Here is a 24,398-nt window from a genome sequence, read left to right as displayed (position 1 = left end):
GTCCCAAGCAAATTGAATCTCAAAAGACTCACACCAAGACACGCCCTCATAACAATGGCAAATGTTAATGACAAGGAGAAAGTCTTGAAGACTGCAAGAGAAAGAAAAAGAGTTACCTACAAAGGATCCCCCATCAGATTATAAATGATTTCTCAACAGAAACACATCAACATAGAAGGGAATGGAAGGAGATATACAAAGTGATGCAAAGCAAGGGAATGAATCCAAGAATACCCTAACCAGCAAGACTATCAATCATAATTGAAGGGGAAATCAGGAGCTTTGCAGACAAAAATGGCTAAGAGAGTTTATCACTATCAAGCCAGCAATGGAAGAAATGCTAAAGGGAATGCTGTAAAAAGAAGAAAGAAAAAGGAAGGAAGGAACACAGCCTTAAAAAATAAAAATGGATGGGTTCGAATGTGAAAACACGCCATCTTAAAAGGGAAAGTACATCTTATCAGAAGCCTGAAAATCCACAACTGCAACAACCACCGAACAGCTGTGAGGCCCAGAACACCAGTCCTGAATCAGCGCAAACACACGGATTCAAAGGAGCTCTTCACTCCACCACGGAAAGGTCAGATTTCTCCTGGGATAAGGTGAGGTTTTAGGTCCAAGAGGGAGAGAAAAACACACGCTTTGCAGGAGCTAGAAGACCATCTGGGGAAATCTCTGCCTAGAAAAATCCATGGCTGTTGGGGCTGGAGTGATCTGTGAATGTGGGAGGGGGTCCTCAGAGCTGCTAACAGAAGGGATCTCTAAAAAGCAACCCTTATTGATCTGACACGAAGGGACAGCATAAGAATTTCAAAGGAGTGCAGGCTGATTAGACTTGCATGGATGCACTGTCCACACATTTGGGCTTTTTCTGCTTCTGATTACTAAGCACAATACATAGAATAACTTAGTTGGGGATACTCTGGGAGACTGCAGGAGGAAGTTGTTTTTTTGGAACCTGGGGACCTGAGCGGGGAGTGAGCATCAGAGAGCCCCCTCCAAGGCAGTCCACTTCCACTAATCAGTATTGAGTGCCACAGGGAAAGAAGGCTAGAGAGGCCACAGAGACCCATAAATTAATGCAGAAACACTGCCACCTAGGGGCTGAATCACAAATTGACTCCTGTGTTCTCAAAAATAAAGTAATTAAAGAAACTAAAACACCGCCTGCTTAAAAATCAGGACTGGTTTACAACACTGAGGATCAGTGAAACACAGAGAACTGCAATACTGTCTGGATTGGGAAACAAGCTTGCAAAACAGAACAATAGAGGAAGTGAATGACCTTCACTACTACACATTTTATTTTTTTATTTTCATTTTTTGCATCTTTTACTTAAGAAACCAATTTTTTTCCTTTTTTCCTCACTTATTTTTAATATAATAATTAAATATAATAATATAATTATTATATTTTTATTTTCAATCAATATTATTACTACCACTATTTTACCTTTTTTAAAGTGTAATTTTATTTTATTTTATTTTTTTATATTTTTATTAAATTATTATTTGTGTACATATACCGTTGCCGCCCCCTCCCATTCATGCCCTCCCTCCTTAGAGTTTTGTGTCCATTGGTTGTACTTATATGCATGTATACAAGTCCTTCGATTGATCTCTTTTCTACCCCAGATCTCCCTACCCTCCCCGCTGTAATTTGTAATTTTATTTTCTTTATTTGACTTTGGGATTAGTGTTCTACGTTCTATTTTCCTCTTTCCTTTAGCATCATTTTACTCTATCTTTTAAAAAATATATATTTTATTGATTTTTTTTTTTTTTTTTTTTTTTTTTTACAGAGAGGAAGGGAGAAGAGAGTTAGAAACACCGATTAGAGAGAAACAACAATCAGCTGCCTCCTGCACACCCCCTACTGGGGATGTGCCCACAATCAAGGTACATAGACTGAAACTGAGCCTGGGACCTTTCAGTCCACAGGCCAACTCTCTATCCACTGAGCCAAACTGATTTTGGCTACCCTATCTTAACTCTGCCTTTATGACATCACTCTCTTCCGAATCTTTCCCCTTTTGGTGTTCTGTTTATCTTAATCTTTTCCTGCTTTAGATTTTCCCTATTATTTCTGTTTATCCCCTGCTAAAATTTCACCCTATTTATATATGTAATTCCCAATCCTCTGCTCCAACTCCATACACAACACTATTCGCTATCTTAACTATCCAACAATTGTTGTTCTTTCAGTTCTTTTGTTGTTGTTTGCTTGAATGTTAATTATATTGAAATTTTATGCTTTTCTGTGAAATTGCTTTGCTTATCCTTTTTTTGTTTTGTTTTTGTTTGCTTTGCTTTGTTTTTGTTTATTATTTACTTCTGTTTTCCCTTGCCTTGGTTAATATTAGTTGCTGTTGTAGTTTGTATTAATCTCCAGGTACTTGTTGCTGGTATTTGCTGGGATTAGTTGTTGTTCTATTGGAGTTTCCTCCCCATATATATAGTTGGTTCCCCTTTTCTTTTTTAATCTTGATATTGTCTCTGTTACTTTTTTTTTTCTTTTCCCAATTTCATTTTGACAATCCTTTTTTATCTTTCTTTTACATTTCTTTCTCTCCTATCCACTAATTTGCCTATCTTTGGTGGTCATCTTTATTGGAGGTTATTAATATCATCAATACATTTCTGTCCAGAGCCTTGTGTGTTGTATCTGGTTGTGTTGTACTTTGTGCCTTTAAATCAATGAAGGAGAGAGAGAACCACACATCCAGACATCCTGAGAAGAGAAATCATGGGGAGACAAAGAAACACCCTGCATATGAAATAAAAGCAGGCATCACCAGAAAAGGAAGTAAAAGAAATGGAATCAAGTAACAGATCAGAGAAAGAATTCAGAGAAATGGTCATAGGGTGGCTCAAAAAAATGGAAGACAAATTTGAAAATATGAGTAAGAATAAGAGGAAATGAAGAACCAAGAAGAAATGAAAAATGACATCACTACTGTAAACAACTCAATAGAAATCATCAAAACTAGATGAGAAGAAGCAGAGGACTGCATCAATGAGCTAGAACAAAAGATGGGGGGGGGGGGGAAATACCCAAGTAGAGAAGATTCTAGAGAAAAAAATTAAAAAGCAGGAGGAGAGCCTAAGGGAACTTTGGAAAAACATGAAACAAAACAACATCGTACAATAGATGTTTCAGAAGGAAAGGAAACTGAGCACGGAAACATACCTGTTTGAAGAAATAATGACAGAAAAGTTCCCTGATATAGGGAAGAAAAAACCCACACAAATGCACGAAGCTCACATAGTCCCAAGCAAAATGAGCCCCAAATAACCAACACCAAGGCACATTATAATTAAATTGGCAAGCACCAATGACAAAGTAAGAATCTTACATGTGGCCAGAGAGAGACAGAAAGTTACATACAAAGAAACTCCCATCAGGCTAGCAACTGATCCCTCAACAGAACTCACCAGGCCAGAAGGGAATAGAATGAAATATACAAAGTCATGTAAAGGAAGGAAATGTATTCAAGAATACTGTATCCAGCAAGGTTGTCAATCAAAATTAAAGGTGAAATCAGGAGCTTCACATACAAAAAAATATTAAGGCAATTTATCAACACCAAACCAGCAATCCAAGAAATGCTAAAGGGTCTACTGAAAAAGAAAGAAAGAAAGAAAGAAAGAAAGAAAGAAAGAAAGAAAGAAAGAAAGAAAGAAAGAAAGAAAGAAAGAAAGAAAGAAAGAAAGGAAGGAAGGAAGGAAGGAAGGAAGGAAGGAAGGAAGGAAGGAAGGAAGGAAGGAAGGAAGGAAAGAAAGAAAGAAAGAAAGAAAGAAAGAACGAAAGAAGAAAGAGAAAGAAAGAAATAAATAAAGAAGAAAGGAATTAAGTAAGTAAATGAAGCAAAGAAGGAACACATGGGTAAAGAATAAAAATGGTGACAAATAAGTACCTATCAATAATAACTTTAAATATAAATGGATTAAATGCTCCAATCAAAAGATATACGGTAATGGATTGGATAAGAAAATATGTAAGACCCATATATACGCTGTCTACAAGAAACCAACCCCAGAAAGAAAGACGCACACACACTGAGGGTGAAGGGATGGAAAAAGGCTTTCCAGGCAAATAGAAATGAAAAAAAAGACTGGAATAGCAATATTATATCTGACAATTATATCTCAAAGTGAAGGACATAACAAGAGATAATGAAGGCCACTTCATAATACTAAAGGGAAAAACCCAACAAGAAGAAATAACTCTGGTAACCATATATGCACCCAATACAAGAGCACCCAAATACAAAAAAAACAAAAAAACAAAAAAAAAACCTCCTGAAGGACATCAAGGGAGAGATTAACAGCAATGCAATAATAGTAGGAGATTTTAATACTCATTGGACAAATCCTCTAAACAAAAAAATCAGAAAAGAAACATCAATCCTAAAAGACTCACTAGACCAGATAGAATTAATTGACATCTTCAGAAAATTTCACCCTAAAGCTACAGAATATACATTCTTCTCAAGTGCACATGGGTCATTTTCAAAGATAAAACATACGTTGGGACATAGGCAAAGTATCTACAAATTCAAGAGGATAAAAATCATACCAAGCATCTTCTCAGATCACAGTGGCATAAAACTGGAAATCAACTACAAAAAAAAATCCAAAGAAATAAAATACACATAGACCAAACAGCATGCTATTAAACAATGACTGGGTTACCAGAGAGATCAAGGAAGAAATAAAAAAACATCATGGCAACAGATGACAATGAAAACACAAACATCTAAAATCTATGGGAAAAAGGGAAAGTAGTCTTGAGAGGGCAGTTCATAGCTCTACAAGCCTACTACAAAAAAAAAAAAAAAAAAATAGAAACAATGGTAATAAATTACCTAATCCTACAACTCAAAGACTTCGAAAAAGAGCAAGAAGAAAAGCCCAGTGTAAGCAAAAGGAAGGAAATAATAAATATGAGAGTGCAGATAAATGAAATAGAAACCAAAGAAACAATACAAAAGATCAACAAAACGAAGAGTTGGTTCTTTGAAAGGATAAACAAGATTGATGAACCTCTAGCAGGCTCACCAAGAAGCAAAGAGAGAGGACCCAAATAAACAAAATCAGAAATGGAAGAGGTAAAAGAACAACAGACCCCACAGAAATACAAAGCGTTGTTAAAAAAAAAAAATACTATGAACAACTCTATTCCAACGAACTTGACAACCTGGAGGAAATGTTATTCCTAGAGAAATACAACCTTCCAAAACTCAATAAGAAAGAAAAACTAAACAGCTTAATAGAGCAGTAATAATGGAAGAAATTGAAGCAGTCATCAAAAAGCTTCCAGCAAACAACAGCCCAAGACCAGATGGCTTTACAGGAAAGTTTTACCAAACATTCAATGAAGAACAAAAACCTATTCTCCTCAGACTATTTCAAACAATTCAAGAGGAAGGAACACTTCCAAGCTCCTTTTATGAATCAAGCATCACTCTAATACCATAATCAGATAAAGACAACACAATGCAAGAGAATTACAGGCCAATATCCTTCATGAACATAGATGCTAAAATCCTCATCAAAATTCTAGCAAATTGAATCCAGCAGAACATCAGAAAGGTCATACACCATGACCAAGTAGGATTTATCCCAGGAATGCAAGGATGGTACTAAATCCGCAAATCAGTAAATGTGGTACATCACATAAAGAAATTGAGACATAAAAATCACATAGTCATATCAATTGATGCAGAAAAAGCATTTGAGAAAATCCAACAACCTTCTTTGATAAAACTTCTCAATAAGGTGTGAATAGAAGAATCATACCTCTACATACTGAAAGCTAAATATGATAAGCCCACATCAAACATCATACTCAATGGGCATAAATTAAAACCATTCCCTGTAAGAACAGGAACAAGACAGGGATGCCCACTATAGCCACTCCTCTTTGACATATTACTGGAAGTACTAGCCATTGCAATTAGACAAGAAGAAGAAATAAAATGCATCTAAATTGGAAAAGAAGAAGTAAAATTGCCTTATTTGCAGATGACATGATATTGTACATAAAAACCTTAAAGACTTCATTAAAAAACTAATAAACTTAATACATAAATTCATCAATGTAGCAGGATAAAATATTAATGTCAAGTAATGTATGGCCTTTCTATACACCAATAGTGAGCTTACAGAAAGAGAGACTAAAAAAGCAATCTCATTTACCATCGCAACAAAAGAAATAAGATATATATAAATAAACTTAACTGGTAAAAGACCTATACGCAGAAAACTACAGGGCCTTAAAAAAAAGAGATAGAGGAAGATGTAAACAGATGGAAGTAGATACCACATTCATGGATTGGTAGAATCAACATCATCAAAATGTCCACACTATCCAAAGCAATCTATAGATTCAATACAATCCCCATTAAAATACCAGTGGCATATTTCACAGACCTAGAAAGAACACTCCAAAAATTCATCTGGAATAAAATAAAAAAAAAGACCTCAAATATCCACAGCAATCCTGAGAAAGAAGAATAAAGTAGGAGGGATCTCAATGCCAGATTTCAAGCTGTATTACAGCAAACAATAGCCCAAGACCAGACGGCTTAACAGGAGAGTTTTACCAAACATTCAATGAAGAACAAAAACCTATTCTCAGACTATTTCAAACAATTCAAGAGGAAGGAACACTTCCAAGCTCTGTTCTCAAAACTGCTTGGTACTGGCACAAGAACCGACATATAGACCAATGAAATACAATAGAGAATCCAGATATTGACCCAAACCACTATGTTCAATTAATATTTAACAAAGGAAGCATGAACATACAATGGAGTCAAGACAGTCTCTTCAATAAATGGTTTTGGGAAAATTGGACAGATACATGCAAAACAATGAAATTAGACCACCAACTTACACCATACACAAAAATAAACTCAAAGCAGATACAGGACTTAAACATACTATGGGAAAACATACTAGAGGAATCCACAGGCAGTGCAATCTCAGACATATGCCAAAGCAATTTCTTCACTGATACTCCTCCTAGGACAATAGAAACTAAAGATAAAATAAACAAATGGGACTACATAAAAATAAAAAGCTTTTGAACAACAACAAAAAAAAAATCAACAAAACAACAAGAAAGCCCACTGCGTGGGAAAACTTATTTGCCCAGGTTATCACTGATAAGGGTTTAATCTCCAACATTTATAGGGAACTAATACAACTTAACAAAGAAAGATAAACAACCCAATCAAAAAATTGGCAATGGACCTAGATACTTTTTGAAAGAAGACAGAAGGAAAGCCAAGAGACATATGAAAACATGTTCAAAGTCACTAGTCATCCAAGAGATGCAAATCAAATCAACAATGTGGTACCATCTCACACCTGTCAGAATGGCTATCATTAACAAAGCAACAGATGACAAGTGCTGGAGTTGATGTGGAGAAAAAGGAACCCTCATACACTGCTGGTGGGAATGCAGACTGGTGCTGCCACTGTGGAGAACAATATGGATATTCCTCAAAAAACTAAAAATGGAACTCCAATTTGACCAATGATCCCACTTCTAGGAATATATCCCAAGAAACCAGAAACACCAATTATAAAGGATAAATGCACCCCTATGTTCATAACAGCGGCCTTGCTTCACATCAGGGCCTTGTCTGGGCAATTCCAAACCCTATACAAAGAAGAGGAATCTGCAGATGCCTCTGTAGCTCCTGCTGGGCAGCCCCAGACAGTGGCTGACCTTGCACCTCTTTGGAGATCCAAGTATACCCAGTGGTCCAGAGTGAGACCATACCAGATTACAACTCTTCACATTCATAAGACACACACTCATGGGGCAGACTCAGTGAGCACCAAAGTCCCACTGAAGCAAGTCCTTCCCCATAAGGGTGTTTCCTGCACAACAGATCTTCCAGTGTAGACACAGCTTGTCCTCACAGCCAGTTGGCCTGGAGGTCAATTCCTCCCAGTGATACCAATAGCAATCAAGGATTAACTACAATAAGACTGTGCATACAGACCACAAAACGGTGCAACAAGAGCAACCACCTAGGGTGACTGGGGAGACTGAGCCACTGGGCTCTTTAGGACACCTGACACACAAGGCCACTCTATCAACTCAAGGAGATTTATCAGCTACCCAGTACATAGAAACAAATACAGGGAAGCAACCAATATGCAGAGACAAAGAAACAAGTCACAAATGAAAGAAATGAATGAAAGCAAAATACTGGATATACAGTTCAAAACCATGGTTATAAGCTTACTCAAAAATCATCTAGAAACCTCTAAGAAATTTAATAAGACCCTCAAGGATATGAAAAAGTACCAACCAGAAATTAAGCATACACTGACTGAAATAAAGAATAATATACAGAGATTCATCAGTAGATTAGAGGATCCTAAGAATCAAGTCAAAGTTTTGAAATATGAAGAAGCAAAAAACACCCAACTGGAAAAACAAAAACAAAAAAGAACCCAAAAATTTGAAGATAGTGTAAGGAACCTCTGGGACAACCTCAAGCGTACCAACATCCAAATTATGGGGGTGCTAGAAGAAGAGAGAGAGAGCAAGATATTGAAAACCCATTTGAACAAACAATGACAGAAAACTTCCCCCACCTGGTGAAAGAAATAGACTTGCAACTCCAGGAAGTGCAGAGAATTCCAAACAAAAGGAATCTAAAGAGGACCACACCAGATCCAAGATGGTGGCTTAGGTGAACACACCTAAACTGCTGCTGTGCACAATAATTTCAAAACTACAACTAAAAAACAAAACATCTATCACTCAGAACCACATGAAAGCTGGCTGAAAGGAAGCTCTACAACTAGACTGAAAGAGAAAGGAGCATTCAGGGCACAAGAGCTGAAAAACTGAGGTACGGGGACAAATGTGCTATTCGGGCTGGCAGCGGATTCTGGCTGGCAGTGGATCCTGGCTCCTGGGAGGGCATTGCTTTCTTCAACCCAAAAAGAGACAAGCTCCCAAACTCTCTGAAATCCAGTTTCTAGGGAGAAGCTAGACTGTCTGCCATCAGGTCGGAAAGTGAGGGTGGCTTGCTTGCAGAACTGTAAGCAAGAATAATTGTTTGCTGTAGTGGGGCGCGAGACACAGGGACTCGGTCAGAGAGGCAGAGATGGCTGACGGGCAGCCATTGCTGTTGGCCACGCCCCAGCCTAGTGACACCCTGAGACTCTGCCCTGAGACTCCGCCCCACACAAATCTAGGAACACACCCAAGCTCCAACCAGCAGCTTTTGCATATAAATGGTCTTCTCCATTGCAGTTTAACCTAGCAAACTTGCAACCTGGTGCAGACAGCTCCAAAGCTTCCAAGCTCCAAGCAGGGAAGAGAGGACTCTGGTTCTCACTGTAGCTCCTGCAGGGTGGCCTCAGCAGTAGCTGAACTGCACCCCATTGGAGATCCAGAAGCCAGTGTACCTAGTGGTCAGTGTGAGACATCAGATTTCAACTCCTCACATCCATAAATGTCACATTCGGGAGGCGGACTCAGTGAGCACCAAAGCCCCACTGAAACAAGGCCTGCACCATAACTGGGTCTGCAGCGCAGAAGTTCTATTATAGACACAGTGGGTCCTCACAGCCAGTTTGGATGGAGATCAATTCCTCCCAGTCCACCAATAGCAATCAAGGCTTAACTACACCAAGACTTTGCACTCAGCCCACAAAGGGGTATACAAAGAGCAACCACTTCAGGTGATTGGGGAAGCTGAGCTACTGGACCCTATAGGTCACCTACCACACAAAGCCATTCCATGAACCCAGGGAGGCAGCCAAAATGTGGAGACACAGAAGCATGTCATGAATGGGAGAGATAGAGGAAAGTAAACTACTGGATGACACAGAGTTCAGAATCACATTTATAAGGTTACTCAAGAATCTTCTAAAAACCTCTGAGAAACTTGAAGACACCTTCAAGGACCTTAATGAGAATTACAAAAAAAAAAAAAAATGGAACAGGACCAATCAGAAATTAAGCATACACTGTCTGAAATAAAGAATATATAGAAACTCAACTCTTCGATCAACGTACCCCAAGAGTCAAATCAAAGATCTGGAATATGAGAAAACAAAAAACACCCAATCAGAGAGGAGAAAGAAAGAAGAATCCAAAAGTGTGAGGATAGTGCAAGGAGCCTCTGGGATGGCTTTAAGCGTACCAACATCCGGATTTTTGGGGTGCCAGAAGAAGAAAGAGAGCAGGATATTTAAGGCCTATTGAAATAAATATGACAGAAAACTTCCCCTACCTGGTGAAAGAAATAGACTTACAAGTCCAAGAAGCGCACAGAACCTCAAACAAGAGGAATCCAAAGAGGACCACACCAAAACACATCATAATTAAAATGCTAAGGGCAAAAGAAAAAGAGAGAATCTTGAAAGCAGTAAGAGAAAAACAGTTAGTTACCTATAAGGGAGTACCCATATGACTGTCAGCTGATTTCTCAACAGAAACTGTGCAGGCTAGAAGAGAATGCCAAGAAATATTCAAAGTGATGAACAGCAAGAACCTACAACCAAGATTACTCTACCCAGCAAAGCTATCATTCAGAATTGAAGGTCAGATAAAGAGCTTCACAGACAAGAAAAAGCTAAAGGAGTTCATCACCACCAAACCTGAATTGTTGGGAGCCTGCAGAGTTGAGGCAAGCAACTCAGTCTTAAGGAAATAGAATTAAGTTCCTTCTAGCAGAAGTTATGTGGTGCCCTGAGGGCTTGGCCAGAAGATAAGATTAACCTGGGGCTTAGCATCTCCTGTCTTCCTGCCTCTTCCCCTTCCTGATCTTCCCCCCTAGATAGCCCAGCCTTGGAATGTTGCACCTTGGAATGTCACACCACCTCTGGCAATTAGTCAATCCTGTGTTGCCATACCAAAGACCCCCCCTGCATAGGCAACCCTACCCCCCTTTGTTTCTGCTGTATAAATATAGCCATTTCAGAGAATAAAACTGAGGCTTGATCAGAACCTTGTCTTGCCTCCATTCTTTCGCGTTCCTTGTTTGATTCATTCTCTTAGGTGGTTCCTGCGTGCCCCCCATTGTTGTCCCTCGGGTCGGGACACTGAATTATGAAATGCTAAAAGGTATTCTCTAAGAAGAGGAAGAAGAAGAAAAAGGTAAAGATAAAAATTAATAACAACAAATACATATCTATGAACAAGTGAATTTAAAAACAAAGGGAATAAAAAATCTGATGAACAGTATGAACTGATGGATATAATAAAATCAGGGGCATAGAAAAGGAGTGGACTGACAATTCTCGGGGGGAAAGGAGTGAGGGGTGCGAGAAGAGACTGAACAAAAAGCGTACACCTATAGATGATAATAGTATGGGGGTAAGGGCAGAGGGTGGGGTAGGAACCTGGTGGAGGGGAGTGATGGAAGAAAAAAAGAGGAACAATTGTAATAATTTGGTTTTTTTAAAAATATATTTTATTGATTTTTTTACAGAGAGGAAGAGAGAGGAATAGAGAATTAGAAACATCGATGAGAGAGAATGATCGATCAGCTGCCTCTTGCACACCCCCTACTGGGGATGTGCCCACAACTAAGGTGCATGCCCTTGACTGGAATTGAACCTGGGACCCTTGAGTCCGCAGGCTGATGCTCTATCCACTGAGCCAAAAACGGTTTTGGCATAATTGTAATAATTTGAACAATAAAGATTTATTAAGTAAAAAAATGGAATCTTATAAATAAATAAATAAATAAATAAATAAATAAATAAATAAAATTACTGGGGGGGGGGGGGGATACTATAAAAAAAGTGAAGCCTGACCAGTGTTGCTCAGTGATTGAGTGTCGGTTGACACAGGAACCAGGACATCACAGTTAGATTTCTGGTCAGGGCACATGCCTGGGTTGTGCAGGAGGCAGCCAATCAATGTTTCTCTCTCATTGATCTATTTATCTATCTCTCCCTCTCTCTTTTCACTCTGAAATCAATAAAAACATTTTTTAAAGTGAAAAGTCAACCCACAAAATGGGAAGATATATTTACAAATCACATATATGTATGTCATATGTATCTGATGAGAGACATATCCAGAATATATAAAGAACTCTTACAATAATAAAAAAACTAACCTAATTTTTAAAAAATGAATAAAGTGTTTGAATAGATATTTCTCCAAAGATGATATTTAAATGGCCAATAAATAAGGGTAAGAAAATATATTCAACATCATTTGTCATTAGGGAGATACAAATCAAAACCACCATAAGCTATCTCTCCAAACCAGTTAGGGTGGCTATTATAAAAAAGACAGTTATAAGTATTTGCTAAGAAATAAGAAAATTGCAGCCCTCATACTAGTAGAAAAGCAAAATAATGCACACTTTGAAAAACAGTCTGACAGTTCTTAAATTGTTAAGTATAGATCTAATAATTCCACTCTTGGTGTATATATATATACCAGAAGGAAAAACAGTATACATACATGTAAAACTTGGACACAAATGTTCTTTGCAGTATTATTCATAATAGCTAACAAGTAGAAACTACGCAAAAATCCATTAACATGTTTATCCATGAAATGGATAACCAAAATGTGGCATATCTGCCTACTGTGATAAAATGTTATTTGGCAATTAAAAAGGAATGAAATACTAATACATGTCACAATATGAAGGAGCATGAAAATATTATATTAACTGAAAGAAGCCAATCACAAAAAAACCATATATAGGCAAATCTCTCCAGACATATCTAGAAACAGAAAGTAGTGGTCGAGAGCTGAGGGAAAGAAGAGAATGAGGGATTGCAACTAAGTGTAGGTTTCTTTTGGGGTGATGAAAATATTAAACTTAGATTGTGATGATACTTGTACAACTCTATGAATGTCTCAAGACCATCCTAATATATAAAAAGCCAGGGGTCGTCATGACCAAAACAACTGGACGGACAACAGAACATGGGGAGACTAGCCTGGTGGTGGTGGGGGGGGGGGCGGGTAGTGAGGGACAATCAAACCACTGAACAGCAGGTTGTATGGGGCAACCAGGCCAGGGAGGGAGAGGAATTAGTTCAGGATAACCAACCCCCCAAACAGCAGGCTGCATGGGGCAACCAGGCTGGCAGGGAGGGCAGTGAGGGATGACCAAATGGCCAAACAGCAGGCTGCATGGAACAACAAGGCTGGCATGAGGGGGCAGTGAGGGACAACCAAATAGTAGACTGCATGGAGTGAACAGGCCAGCGGGGGTGGGAGGTGGGAAGGGGGCAGTGGGGGAGACCAGACTGACTGGTTGGGTGCCACCAGGCTGGTGGTAGAGGCAGTTGGGGATGACTAGGTTGGCGGGGGAGGGGGCAGTTAGTGGCGACCAGGCCAGTAGGGGGGGCAGTTGGGGGCAATTAGGGTGGCACAGGGAGCAGTGAGAAGAGACCAGGCTGGTGTGGGGGGGCAGTTAGGGGTGACCAGGCCAGCAGGGGATCCAGTAGGGGTGACCAGGCCAGTAGCAGGGGGTAGTTAGGGCTGACCTGGATGGCAGTGGAGAGCAGTTATGAGTGACCAGATCAGCCGGGTGGGGAGGCAATTGGGGACACACATGCTGGAAGAGGGGGCAATAGGGGCAACCATGTCAGCTGGGGGGGGGGGGCAGTGAGGGTTAACAGGTCAGCAGGGAGGGCAGTGATGTGAGATCACGCCACCAGGCAGGTGAGCAGTTAGAAGCCAGCAGTCCAGGATTGTGAGAGGGATGTCCGACTGCCAGTTTTGGCCTGATTTCTGGCCTAAACTGGCAGTCAGACATCCCCTGAGGGGTCCCAGATTGGAGAGAGTGCAGGGTGGGCTGAGGGGACCCCCTCCCCTCCGTGCACAAATTTCATGCACTGGGCCTCTAGTTTAATTATAAACTTTAAATTGATGAATTTTATGGTATGTTAATTTTCCTACATAATAATTATCCTATTATACATAATAATATGCTAATAGATCAAATAGCAGAACAACCGAACAACAGGTCACTATGATGCACGCAGACCACCAGGACACATGAGTGGAAAAGAGGTAGCAGCTGCATCTCACACCCACAAACGGTGATGTCCCCAATTGCTCCGCACCATCACCAGGTGTGAGCGGGGCCAGTGCCATCAGCCAGTGGGAACAGAGATGGTGGGAGCAGAGCTGCTGGCAGACAGGGGACCAGGCAGGGGGAGGGGCCAGGCAGGGGCACGAATGATGGACCATGACCTGCCCCTGTGCCCACAGCAGCCTCATGGCCCACAGTTTCTTTCAAGGTGCATGAATTTGTGCACTGGGACCCTAGTATATCCATAAATATTTTTAATGCAATGTAACTAGTGACAAGGCCCCTGCAATTTGTGGAGTTTGTGACTTGAGCTCTCAATTGAAGAATGAGCTACTTTAGGCCTCCAAGGTTAATACTTCTTGAAACAGAGCTTCTGATTAGAATTGGACAGGGCTGTGATCACTAGGGACAATTACGTGTACAGATTTTATGTGTTCTCAATTAAGGGTAAAAGTTTAAGTCATTAGTTTATCAGTTAGTTCCTGTGTCTGGCCAACTGTGATTTATCTGTTTCATGAACTGTCCATGGGAACTATTTGCATCTTAGATCAGCAAATTGCCCTCTGTTCCAGAATATATTTCCAGGTCAGTTGTTCCTACCATTGTTTAGTGCACTGGTCGGCAAACTCATTAGTCAACAAGCCAAATATCAAGAGTATAACGATTGAAATTTCTTTTGAGAGCCAAATTTTTTACACTTAAACTGCTTCTAACACTTCAAAATAGACTCATCCAGGCCATGGTATTTTGTGGAAGAGCCACACACTCAAGGGGCCAAAGAGCCACATGTGGCTTGCAAGCCACAGTTTGCCGACCACAGATTTAGTGTGTGTGCTCAAGGGAATGCAAACTGATTATGGCATTATCTTAAAACATAATTAGGAGGTAACTATGCTGCCAAAAAGTTACATAATGCATTCCAAAGCCAATTAAAATTTAATTTTGGACCAAGCATGCTGCATATACTCTTTTAGCACAGGTTTAAATAGTAAGAGTTATGGGTACGCATGTAGAATAGTTTTTTTAATGTAAATCTTTCTTTCAGGGTTCAGAAATTCTGATAGTTTAAATTTAATGAGGGGGGGATTTAAAAATTACAGTCTCAAACATTTGTCTCACTACAAGTATGTCTATCCACTATCTTAGAAGCCTTAAAATCCAGTTTGTTTGAACACCTCAATATTCAAAGTTGGTCCACAGCCTGAAAGATCCACCCCAAAAATCTGCATTTTAACAAGATATCCCAGGCAACGTGTGAGCACATTAAACATTCAGAAGCCTTGCTCTCATACCTAACTGAAGCTCAGTGCAGAGCAACCTCAAGAAAACTGGGCAGTGGGTCGTTATTGGTAATGTCAACTAACACAATACGTAAGGATGATTTCTAGGTATGTCAATAAAGCAACTGAATGGATGGTGTGTGATTCATTCAGCCAGGGAATATGGAATGAAGATGATGAATGAAAAAATGATAATGGGAGAAATACAGGAGAATATTCAGATTTTGGCAATTGGTAAATAATGAATAATTACTACTTGGAACTCTGATATCAAGACAATTTTTCTAATTTAGAGCAGAATATTCTCATTTTTATTTCTGAAACTCAAACATTTTAGTTTTAATATGAATCTTTTGTAATATATTTTCATTAGTACACTGATTCTTTTTTGCATTTACTTAATAGATATAAATCTGCTCTACTGGTGTTATTGTTAAAATTCATTGTTGAATATAGATTTTAGAAAAAAAGAAAAAAAAAAAGTCCTAATGAAAACAATAAAATGTTTTGTTATAAAGCAGCCCATGTGCCAGTAATGCAGGAATCCCAATAAGAATATAGTACTGTAGCCCTGGCTGGTGTGGTTCAGTTGGCTGGCGCATTATTCCATATACCAAAAGGTTAAAAGTTTGATTGTCAGTTAAGGTTGGGAGGCAAACAATCCATGTTCTCTCTCCCTCTCCTTCTCCCTCTCCCTCTCCCTCTCCCTCTCCCTCTCCCTCTCCCTCTCCCTCTCCCTCTCCCTCTCCCTCTCCCTCTCTATCTCCCTCTCCCTCTCCCTCTTCCTCTTCCTCTCCCTCTCCCTCTCCCTCTCCCTCTCCCTCTCCCTCTCTCTCTCTCCCCTTCCCTTCTCTCTAAAAATTAATAAGCATATCCTGGGTGAGGATTTTTTAAAAGAATATAGTACCGCACAGCCTATAGTTTCAATTATTTCCTCCTAGTAAAGACTTCTGAACAATATGCAAAATTATTTGAAGTTATTTTCTGTTAGGAGGCATTAAACTGCAAGTTTTCATCTTTCTTTGGTTTCCAGTCATCCATAAGATTTTTTTTTTTTTTTTTTGCCTGGTTATGGGTTAAGGGGAAAAAAAGTTAGCATCATGTATGTAAATATTGATGATTCATGTGCTCCAATAAGACCACTATTTACAAATCAGTTCCTACAGTTAATTCATGTTCTCCTACAGTTAATTCATGTTCTCTGACATTGGAAAATAATGCAGATCTTTTGTTCAATTATTAAGCATATTACAGAATCATTGGACTTTAATTTGGGGTGGCATTTCAAATGTTATTTGTGATAGTTCAACCTATTTCACAGTCAACCTCTTTAGCTAAAAGTATTATAAACATACTCAACTGTCCTGAAAGTAAAAACAAAAGACACAAAGAGTAGACTGTAGCAACGTTAAAATGTTCCTAACTTATTCAAAGTGTTTCTGTAAATATGCGTGAAATGAGAAAGGAGGTTATGTCGACAACTTTTACTTAAACCCTGGGAGTGGAAAACAGAGGACCTTGTTCCTAAGGGAAGCTTCTGCTGCTCTAGGTGTCCTTACCTCTTAGCTTTGCCCTTTTGGCTCCAGCACCACACCCTGAGGTAGTCCAGCCTAGACCCTGAGGCTTCAAGCAGCAGGTGATTAAGGGTCACTGATGGCAGGAAGGTTCCTGGGTGAAATATGGGAACCTTACTCTTCCAGGTCCACCTATCTGTATGGAAAGGAGCAATTCAGACCAGACCCAGAGACACCTTCCTTCTCTCCAGGTAGATACCATTCAAGTATAGCCCTTATGTTCCTTAAAGAGCTATAACTCTCCTAAGCCTACAGGGTTGAATAAGTGGAAACCCATCCATTGCACCTTTGTCCCCACATCCCCACTTCCTGCAAAGGTGGTTTATAATCCAAGTAACCAGGAGGTCTTTCCAAGTAAATCAGTGGTCTCCATGCTATGGTGAGTTTGGGAGGAAAGGGAAGAAAGGAACAAGAAAGTCTCCTGAAGAGTGATATTTAAAATGCTAAATAGTTCTTGGTTTCCACCCTTAAGATTCTGATTCAGGAGGTCTGAGCTGAGGACCAAATTATTTGCATTTTATAAATTGCCCTAAGCAATTCTGATGTAGGAAAAAGTGATATAATTGGTTTGAGAATAGCAATTACCACCTTTGCAAATACATCATTTATTCTTAAACATTTATTTCATGTCCTTTATTGATTTCAGAGAGGAAGGAAAGGAAAGATTGAGCCTATAACTTGGGCATGTGCCCCTGACTGGAACAGAATCCAGGACCCTTCAGTCCGCAGGTGGAGGCTCTATCCACTGAAGCAAACCGGCCAGGGCATCTATTTCATATTCTTAACTGATGTTGTTGACTTCCTGTTTGGTTCCATTCAACATTTACTAAGCAACTATTGTTTGCAGAGGATTGTACTACTTTCTGCTTTCCTGGTGCATTTGGACTGTGTGGAAGGCATGAGAAGAGTAGGATGTGACCACATTAGAGAGCTATTTCTCAACTTCCTAAAAAAAGACTGATTCAACCTTCCATTATTTGTGAAACAGATTAACCAAAACAAGTACATTACCCAACCACAGTTACTATCATTTTACTAACCTTTTTAGGGTACCAGTGTACCAGAGGTGTCACAGCCTTGCCAGTGGGAGGGTCAATTCTGTAAACCAAACTGCCACCGTTCAAATTCTACCTTTTCCACTTACCTGAGTTGACCATAGATAACTAATTTTATTTTTCTGTGCCTCAGTTTCCTCATCTGTGAAAATAAGAACATAACACCCACTTCAGTGAGTTTCTATGAGGATTGAATGAAACACTTAAATATCTCATTGATGTAGAGAGCCCCAAGAATCTAAATAATATTCTTAAAATTCATTGTTTTTGTTTTGTTTTGTTTTGTTTTTGTTGTTGTTTTGTCAAAGCCACAAAACCATCGTGAGAACAGGAGAAAATGCTTTCGGGGCTAATTTGGACAGTGGAATTAAAATTTATGTGTAATTCAGATGAATTACTATAACTACAGTGATCTTGTTATTTGCTCCTTTGATTTTTAAGGTTTCCTAACCCTTGACTTCTTGGACAGTTTGCCCTGCTAATGCCACCCTCCGCCCGAAAGTCTCCATCCGAACCCCGACTGCCGGGGGCATCGGGGTGTCACCCTGGCGCGCGGCCCCAGCAGGAGCCCCGCGGGGCCAGGACCGAGGAGCGGGCCCCGAGCCCGGCACAGAGGCGGAGTGCGGGCCGGTCCCGCCCCGCAGGCCGCGCCCCCCCTCGCCCCGCCCCGGGCCGCAGAGCGGGCGCGGTCTGGGGGCGGGGCGGGCGCGGCCACGTGACCGAAGCTATAAGAGCGCTCGGGCGGCCGCTGCCGCCGCGCCTCCTCGCAGCCGCTCCGCCCGCCTGGTTCTCACGGCCCCCGACCTGCGGCGGCCGCGGCCCCGGCAGCACCATGGCAGGTACGCTCCGCGCCGCCCTCGCCCGCCTCCCGCAGACCCCGTCCGGAGTGCCCGGCCGCGGGACCGCCCCTAAGTTGCCACTGGCGGCCGCCTGGCCCGGCGCTTCCAGCCCCAGCGGCCGCCCCGCCACCCGGGGGCGCGGAGGTGGGGCCCCCGGCGGAGTCTGGTCCCGCGGGGCCCCGTCTTCTCCGTCCTTCCCGCCGCCCGCGGGCCGGAGCCTCCGGAGCGGCGTCCGCGAGGCCCGACGCCGGCGGCCAGGCCCGGCTCCTGGGCCTCCGCCCCGGCGCTGGCGGTCACGCCGCGCCTATTTTTAGGCCTTCGGGCCCGAGCCTGGGGAGGCCGGAGCCGAGCAGCGGCGGGGGGGCGGGGGGGGGGCCGCCGGCCCACTTGTAGCTGGCTGTCCTGTCCCGGGGCGGAGGGCGCTGGTCCTCTGTGTGGAGGCTAATGCGGGGATGTCACTGAGAACAGTGGCCTGCGGAAAGACTGCAGGTGCGACGCGTCTGTGGCAGGTGGAGCTCCCACCACCGTCTTTGGCCTCTACCGTCCCTTGTAATGTTTGCGAGTGCTGCTGGCGAGTCCACGTTCCTACGCGTTTGTCCTGCCCCGTGCTCCATCCTGGAAACCATCCACACCTTGTTTCCCGAAGCCTTTGGATCCTACTTCCCGTTATTAAACTTTTCTTCCTGGTCCCCTGGAATCTGCACCGCTTTTGAGTGAAAATCTCTCATTGTACCTCTGGGGCTGGCTGAAATGTTGCCTTATTATGATGGATGGGTTGGACGAACAAGTAGAGGGTGATGGGCATGACAAGGGACAGGTGTCACCGGCTGGGACGCTGGGACCCTCCAGGGATGGGGACCACCAGTCATCCTAGAACTGAATAGTGGGGTTGCCTGGAAGAGAGCCCGACACTAAGTGTGAAGATGGCCCTCAGGTCAGAGGCTGGGGATGCACTTTCCTCTCACCCCTCAGTGGAATTTCCATTGCCTTCTGCCTCCACATTGGAAAATGGCAAAGGGAGAATGAGGAAACCTAAGACAGAATGGCTTTGTGACAAAATGTCCCAGCTCCCTGGGGCAACAGTGGGGCAACAGTGACCCCAAATGACCCCTATCAGAGCTTGATCCTAAGTATCCTGTACACTTGGGTACCCACCAACTTACTGCAGTTGAAACCCCCTCAGAAACAGTATGTCCCAGAATCACTGCAGGAACAACGGGAAATCCTAAGGCATGCTGGTGGTCTTGGCAGGGTGGGTTTGTTGAGCAGGAAGAATAAATAATCCTTCTATTTGCCTTTGGTCCCTGCAATTAGATGATTATTGGGGACAGGTGTGTGTGTGTGTGTGTGTTTGCACGCGCGCGCGTGTGTGAGAGAGAGGGGGGGGGTGGGGAGAGGGAGAGAGAGAAAAAAAACAAGAATGAATATGTTGGGGAGCAGAGTGCAGGTTAAGGGGTACTGCTTGTTTTTCCAAAGAAAACAAAGCACCTTCATGAGCTTGTGAAGTGATTCTTAAGTCAATTAAACAGCCATTGATCCCTGTTTAGATAGAAGCATTTAGGAGGCAAAGCCTCTTTGAGGAGCTGACATTCGAGCAGACATTCAAAGTGACTCTTGAGGGTGGTGGGAGGCCTCTGCTGCAGGTTGAGAAAACTATAAAAAGCCCAGGGCCTGGCAGAAATGGAAGCACCAGGATGAAGAATATGGCCTCTGCTTTCAGCTCTCAATTGGAGTTGTTAGTTGGATTTATGCTTAGCTGAAAATACTGTCTATGGTATCTTCCAGGAGAAACAGAAATCACACTTCTGAATAGCTTCATCACCATCAGTTAATTGCCTCTGAGTGTTAAGCTAGTCTGAGAATGTAGCTTGTTTGGGTTCTAAATTAGGACAGATTGAGAGAGGAACTGATTTTTACCAAATTATTGGTTGAGATGGGTCCTGGGGTGGCTCTTTATAAGTAGGAGATTGTAATGAGTGTTTTTCCCCCTCTTTGTATTAAGATCAGGCCTTTGTTACACTGACCACAAATGATTCCTACTCCAAAGGCGCCCTGGTGCTGGCCTTGTCTCTGAAACAGCACAGGACCACCAGGAGGCTGGCGGTGCTTGCCACTCCGCAGGTCTCGGACTCCATGAGGTGAGGACTGCGCTGCCTGTGTCTGTGTGGTGCTTTGATGCCCATCTCCCATTGCTGGCATCAGTGGGCACTGAGGCCATACCCTTTACAGGGGTTGAGCACCTGGGGGAAAAAGATTCAAGTTGCTGAGTGAAGAATTTCAGGATGAAACCTCTGTCAAGTTTTCCGGAGATGTTCCAGTCAAGCTCCCTTCTGTGATGTGAGGAGTAGATTGATTCCCCCTTAACAAGTTCTTTGGGTGTAGGTTTTGTACAGGCATTCTCTTCCTGTAGTCACACTTCACATGCACTCCTTTCCTGTTTCAAACCAGGGAAACCTCAGGTGACTTTCAAAGAAAATGGCAGTTTTCTTCACTGCCATTGACTTTTGTAACCTAAAGATCTTTATTTACAGATTAATAATTTGGTATGGTTGCCAAAGGACTTTCTGAATTTGGGGTTGTGCTAGGAGAGCAGCACAAAGGGCATAGCTGCTTGTTGTTTGGGTTTTTCATTTTGATTTGTTGGAATTAAATTTTGAAATATCTGAATGAACTACCTACTTTCAAATACGAACTTAAAAAATATCTGGGCGCAATAGCTACTCTGTATTGTGTTTATTTGGCATTCTTTTATCCCTCTTAGATTGAAAAAACTTTTTTCAAAATATATGAGCACATGCTAAGGATCTCTGAAAAGGAGAAAAACCAATATAAAACCTTGTTTCTAAAGGGTACTTTAGGAAAATGCAAGAAAGTTTATCTCCTAGCCCTGGCCTGATGACTCAGTTGGTTGGAGCGTTGTTCCATTCACCAAAAGGTTGCAGGTTCCAGTCCCAGTCAGGGCACAAACCTAGGTCTGGACGTGACCTGAGGCAACCAATTGATTTTTCTCTGTCACATCAGTGTTTCTCTATCTCCCTCATTCTCTAAAAATTAATTAACAAAAACAAAATTTATCTCCTAATGTGTATATCCTAATTTGTAGTTTATTTATGGGGATATATATATATATATATATATATATATATATATATGAGGATAGATGTAGTCTTAGTATCCCCACCTCCCCCCACTCCATACCTACGCCTTTACTGTGGCAAATGGTACCATCGACCATTTCTTTTCAATAAGACCAAGTTTACTGTGCAAAATAGAACATATTCTTGGACAGCTCTGGAGACAAGTAATACAGCATCAGTTTTGTTGTGCATGTCTGATATTATAAACTCTGTTATGACCTGGCTTTATCATGTTTTAACTTAGGTTGAGTTTAGTGTCTTACTAAGTATACTCTTCTCACCACTTTTGGATTGCTTCCTAAAAAAAATATTTAATTAATTGGGGACATGGAGAAGTGTTGTACTTCACAAACCAAAATGAGCCTTTATGCCAGGAGTGCTAAGCACATCGTAAATGCTGGTTACATTCTATTCTAAAAAAGAGCAACTGAATAACAGCCTGTGCACTTCTTTGAGATAGGTTCAGGCCATCCTCTGTTAACTGCTTTAGCAAAGGTTATTAGTTACAGGATTCATTGCAGACATTATATATATTTTAACTCAGCATCATTTGTAAAAATATGTGATAGTCGGAAAGAATCAGTTCTAATAAGATATTGTAAATACATAGGCGGTTGCAAAGATACACTATTACCACGTGTGAGTCACTTTCACAGCTGTTGCGGCAGTTTGCCTGATGTTTGGTGGTATAATAAAAAATAATAAATTTCTATAATAGTGTCTTAAGACAAGTGCTTCATGCTCACCATAAGCAGTTATTTTAGTGAAGTTAATTGCACATGCAAAATAACATAATTTGTCCTGAACTAAATGAGGACATATTTAAGAGATTGTGCTATGCCAAAGTAATAGCTTACCCTCCTAATGCATGGATTGACTAATAAGAATGCAGTCTTATGGTAGATATTACTTGTTCTGAAAAGATGCTAAACACTGGTTTTGAATTAAAAAAAAATTTTTTTACAGGAAAGTTTTAGAGACAGTCTTCGATGAAGTCATCATGGTAGATGTTTTGGACAGTGGCGATTCTGCTCATCTGACCTTAATGAAGAGGCCTGAGTTGGGTGTTACTTTAACTAAGCTCCACTGCTGGTCACTTACACAGTATTCAAAATGTGTGTTCATGGATGCAGATACTCTGGTGAGTGTGGCTTTGATGGCTAAAAGGATGTATATGGCAGCTGTGATCAGTTAGGCATTAGCAGAATGCTGCCAAGACTTCACAGTAAAGTTCATATTAAAACAAGTGTCAGGTGATGAAGAAAAGCAGGCCCAGGCTGCCTTACAGCTGTCATCTGAACAGTTAAGACCAGCAACAGATTGTATCTTTTGTGTTGGATGACTTAGAGAGAGCTTTAGAACATTTTTGTAATGCTTTCCTTCCCCATCTTTGAATCAGGTCCTAGCAAATATTGATGATCTTTTTGAGAGAGAAGAATTGTCAGCGGCTCCAGACCCTGGATGGCCTGACTGCTTCAATTCTGGAGTCTTTGTGTTTCAACCTTCAGTGGAAACATACAGCCAGCTGCTTCTCGTTGCTTCCGAGCAAGGTAGTTTTGATGGTATGTATATCACTTTATCATGTTATCTCTTTATCTGATCAGCTGTTAGTAAATTCTAGGAATTACTCTTCTCAGGGATATAGTTGTTGTGGTTCCTTGTGCCTGGAACACAGCATTACTTGAGGGGTAGCAAGATTTTTATGTTGTACACTTTGGAAATACTAGTGTGTTTGTGTGTGCACCTGTATCTTTTTTCTATAGATACATAAGAGTATCCTAACCTAGGACAGGCAGTTTACAGACTTACCTTTATTTGTTTTCCTGTGTCTAAATTAGAGTCTGATAAATGAATCATGTTTATTCAAGAATTCAAAAGAGTATGAGGCAAATAAAAAACTTTAACAACTAGCTAAACCCAAGTAAACTTACATGCAAGACCTGACAGGACCAAGTGTTGTCTCCAGGGAAATTGGAGGAATAAACCTAATAATTTGGCTTCATCCTCTTAGGAGACATTAAAAAAGAAGATAGACAGTTTACATGAATAATCTTTGTCTCCATATTCTCTTTCTCTGTAAGGCTTTGCATCGTATAGAGAGTGGCATCTGTAAGGCTGAAGAGTGATCACTGGCAAAGTCATCACCCATTTTCCATGATAAGTGTATACAGTAGTAGAAAGGTTCTGACTACTTGTGAATTAGGGTCTCACATTCTTTGGAGAATTTTGATCAAATGAATTAGTAGGTATGCTTTTATTTCAGGACAGTCTCTGAAATAAAAAGCTATGTGTGTTTTTTTAACAACAAAACCATACACAATAAGACAAAATGAGTAGTTAAATGCAAAAGCAGCTTTTTAAAAATTAATGTTGATGAACCTTTTGAATAAAAGAAAGACCCATGTATCCAGGAAGAAAGACATGCCTCAGGAGAAGCCCTTTCAGCAGTGACTCACTGT

The 24,398-nt window shown here is 41.2% G+C and overlaps 1 protein-coding gene and 1 long non-coding RNA gene across 2 annotated transcripts in view; one reads left to right on the top strand and one right to left on the bottom strand.

The window, feature by feature from the left end:
* Nucleotides 1-6,580: 6,580 nt before the first annotated feature.
* LOC118722868 lies at nt 6,581-23,622 on the bottom strand. Its single transcript, XR_004989153.2, has 3 exons — nt 23,611-23,622; nt 15,347-15,356; nt 6,581-6,689 (listed from the first exon to the last, which is right to left on the bottom strand). It is a non-coding gene; the product is annotated as an uncharacterized LOC118722868 (long non-coding RNA).
* The window catches only part of GYG1 (glycogenin 1), a 46,577-nt gene continuing 41,418 nt past the window's right edge, over nt 19,240-24,398 (top strand). Inside the window, 4 exon segments of the mRNA XM_045584107.1 lie at nt 19,240-19,291; nt 20,805-20,940; nt 22,906-23,080; nt 23,339-23,501. Of these exon segments, the coding sequence (XP_045440063.1) occupies nt 19,255-19,291; nt 20,805-20,940; nt 22,906-23,080; nt 23,339-23,501 (511 nt within the window). The 5' untranslated portion in view covers nt 19,240-19,254.

The sequence above is a fragment of the Pipistrellus kuhlii genome, unplaced genomic scaffold, assembly GCF_014108245.1.
Source record: "Pipistrellus kuhlii isolate mPipKuh1 unplaced genomic scaffold, mPipKuh1.p scaffold_m20_p_2, whole genome shotgun sequence".
Taxonomy (NCBI): Eukaryota; Metazoa; Chordata; class Mammalia; order Chiroptera; family Vespertilionidae; genus Pipistrellus; species Pipistrellus kuhlii.
The sequence above is the reverse complement of the archived record's forward strand: the minus strand, read 5'-3'. Positions and strand labels throughout refer to the sequence as shown.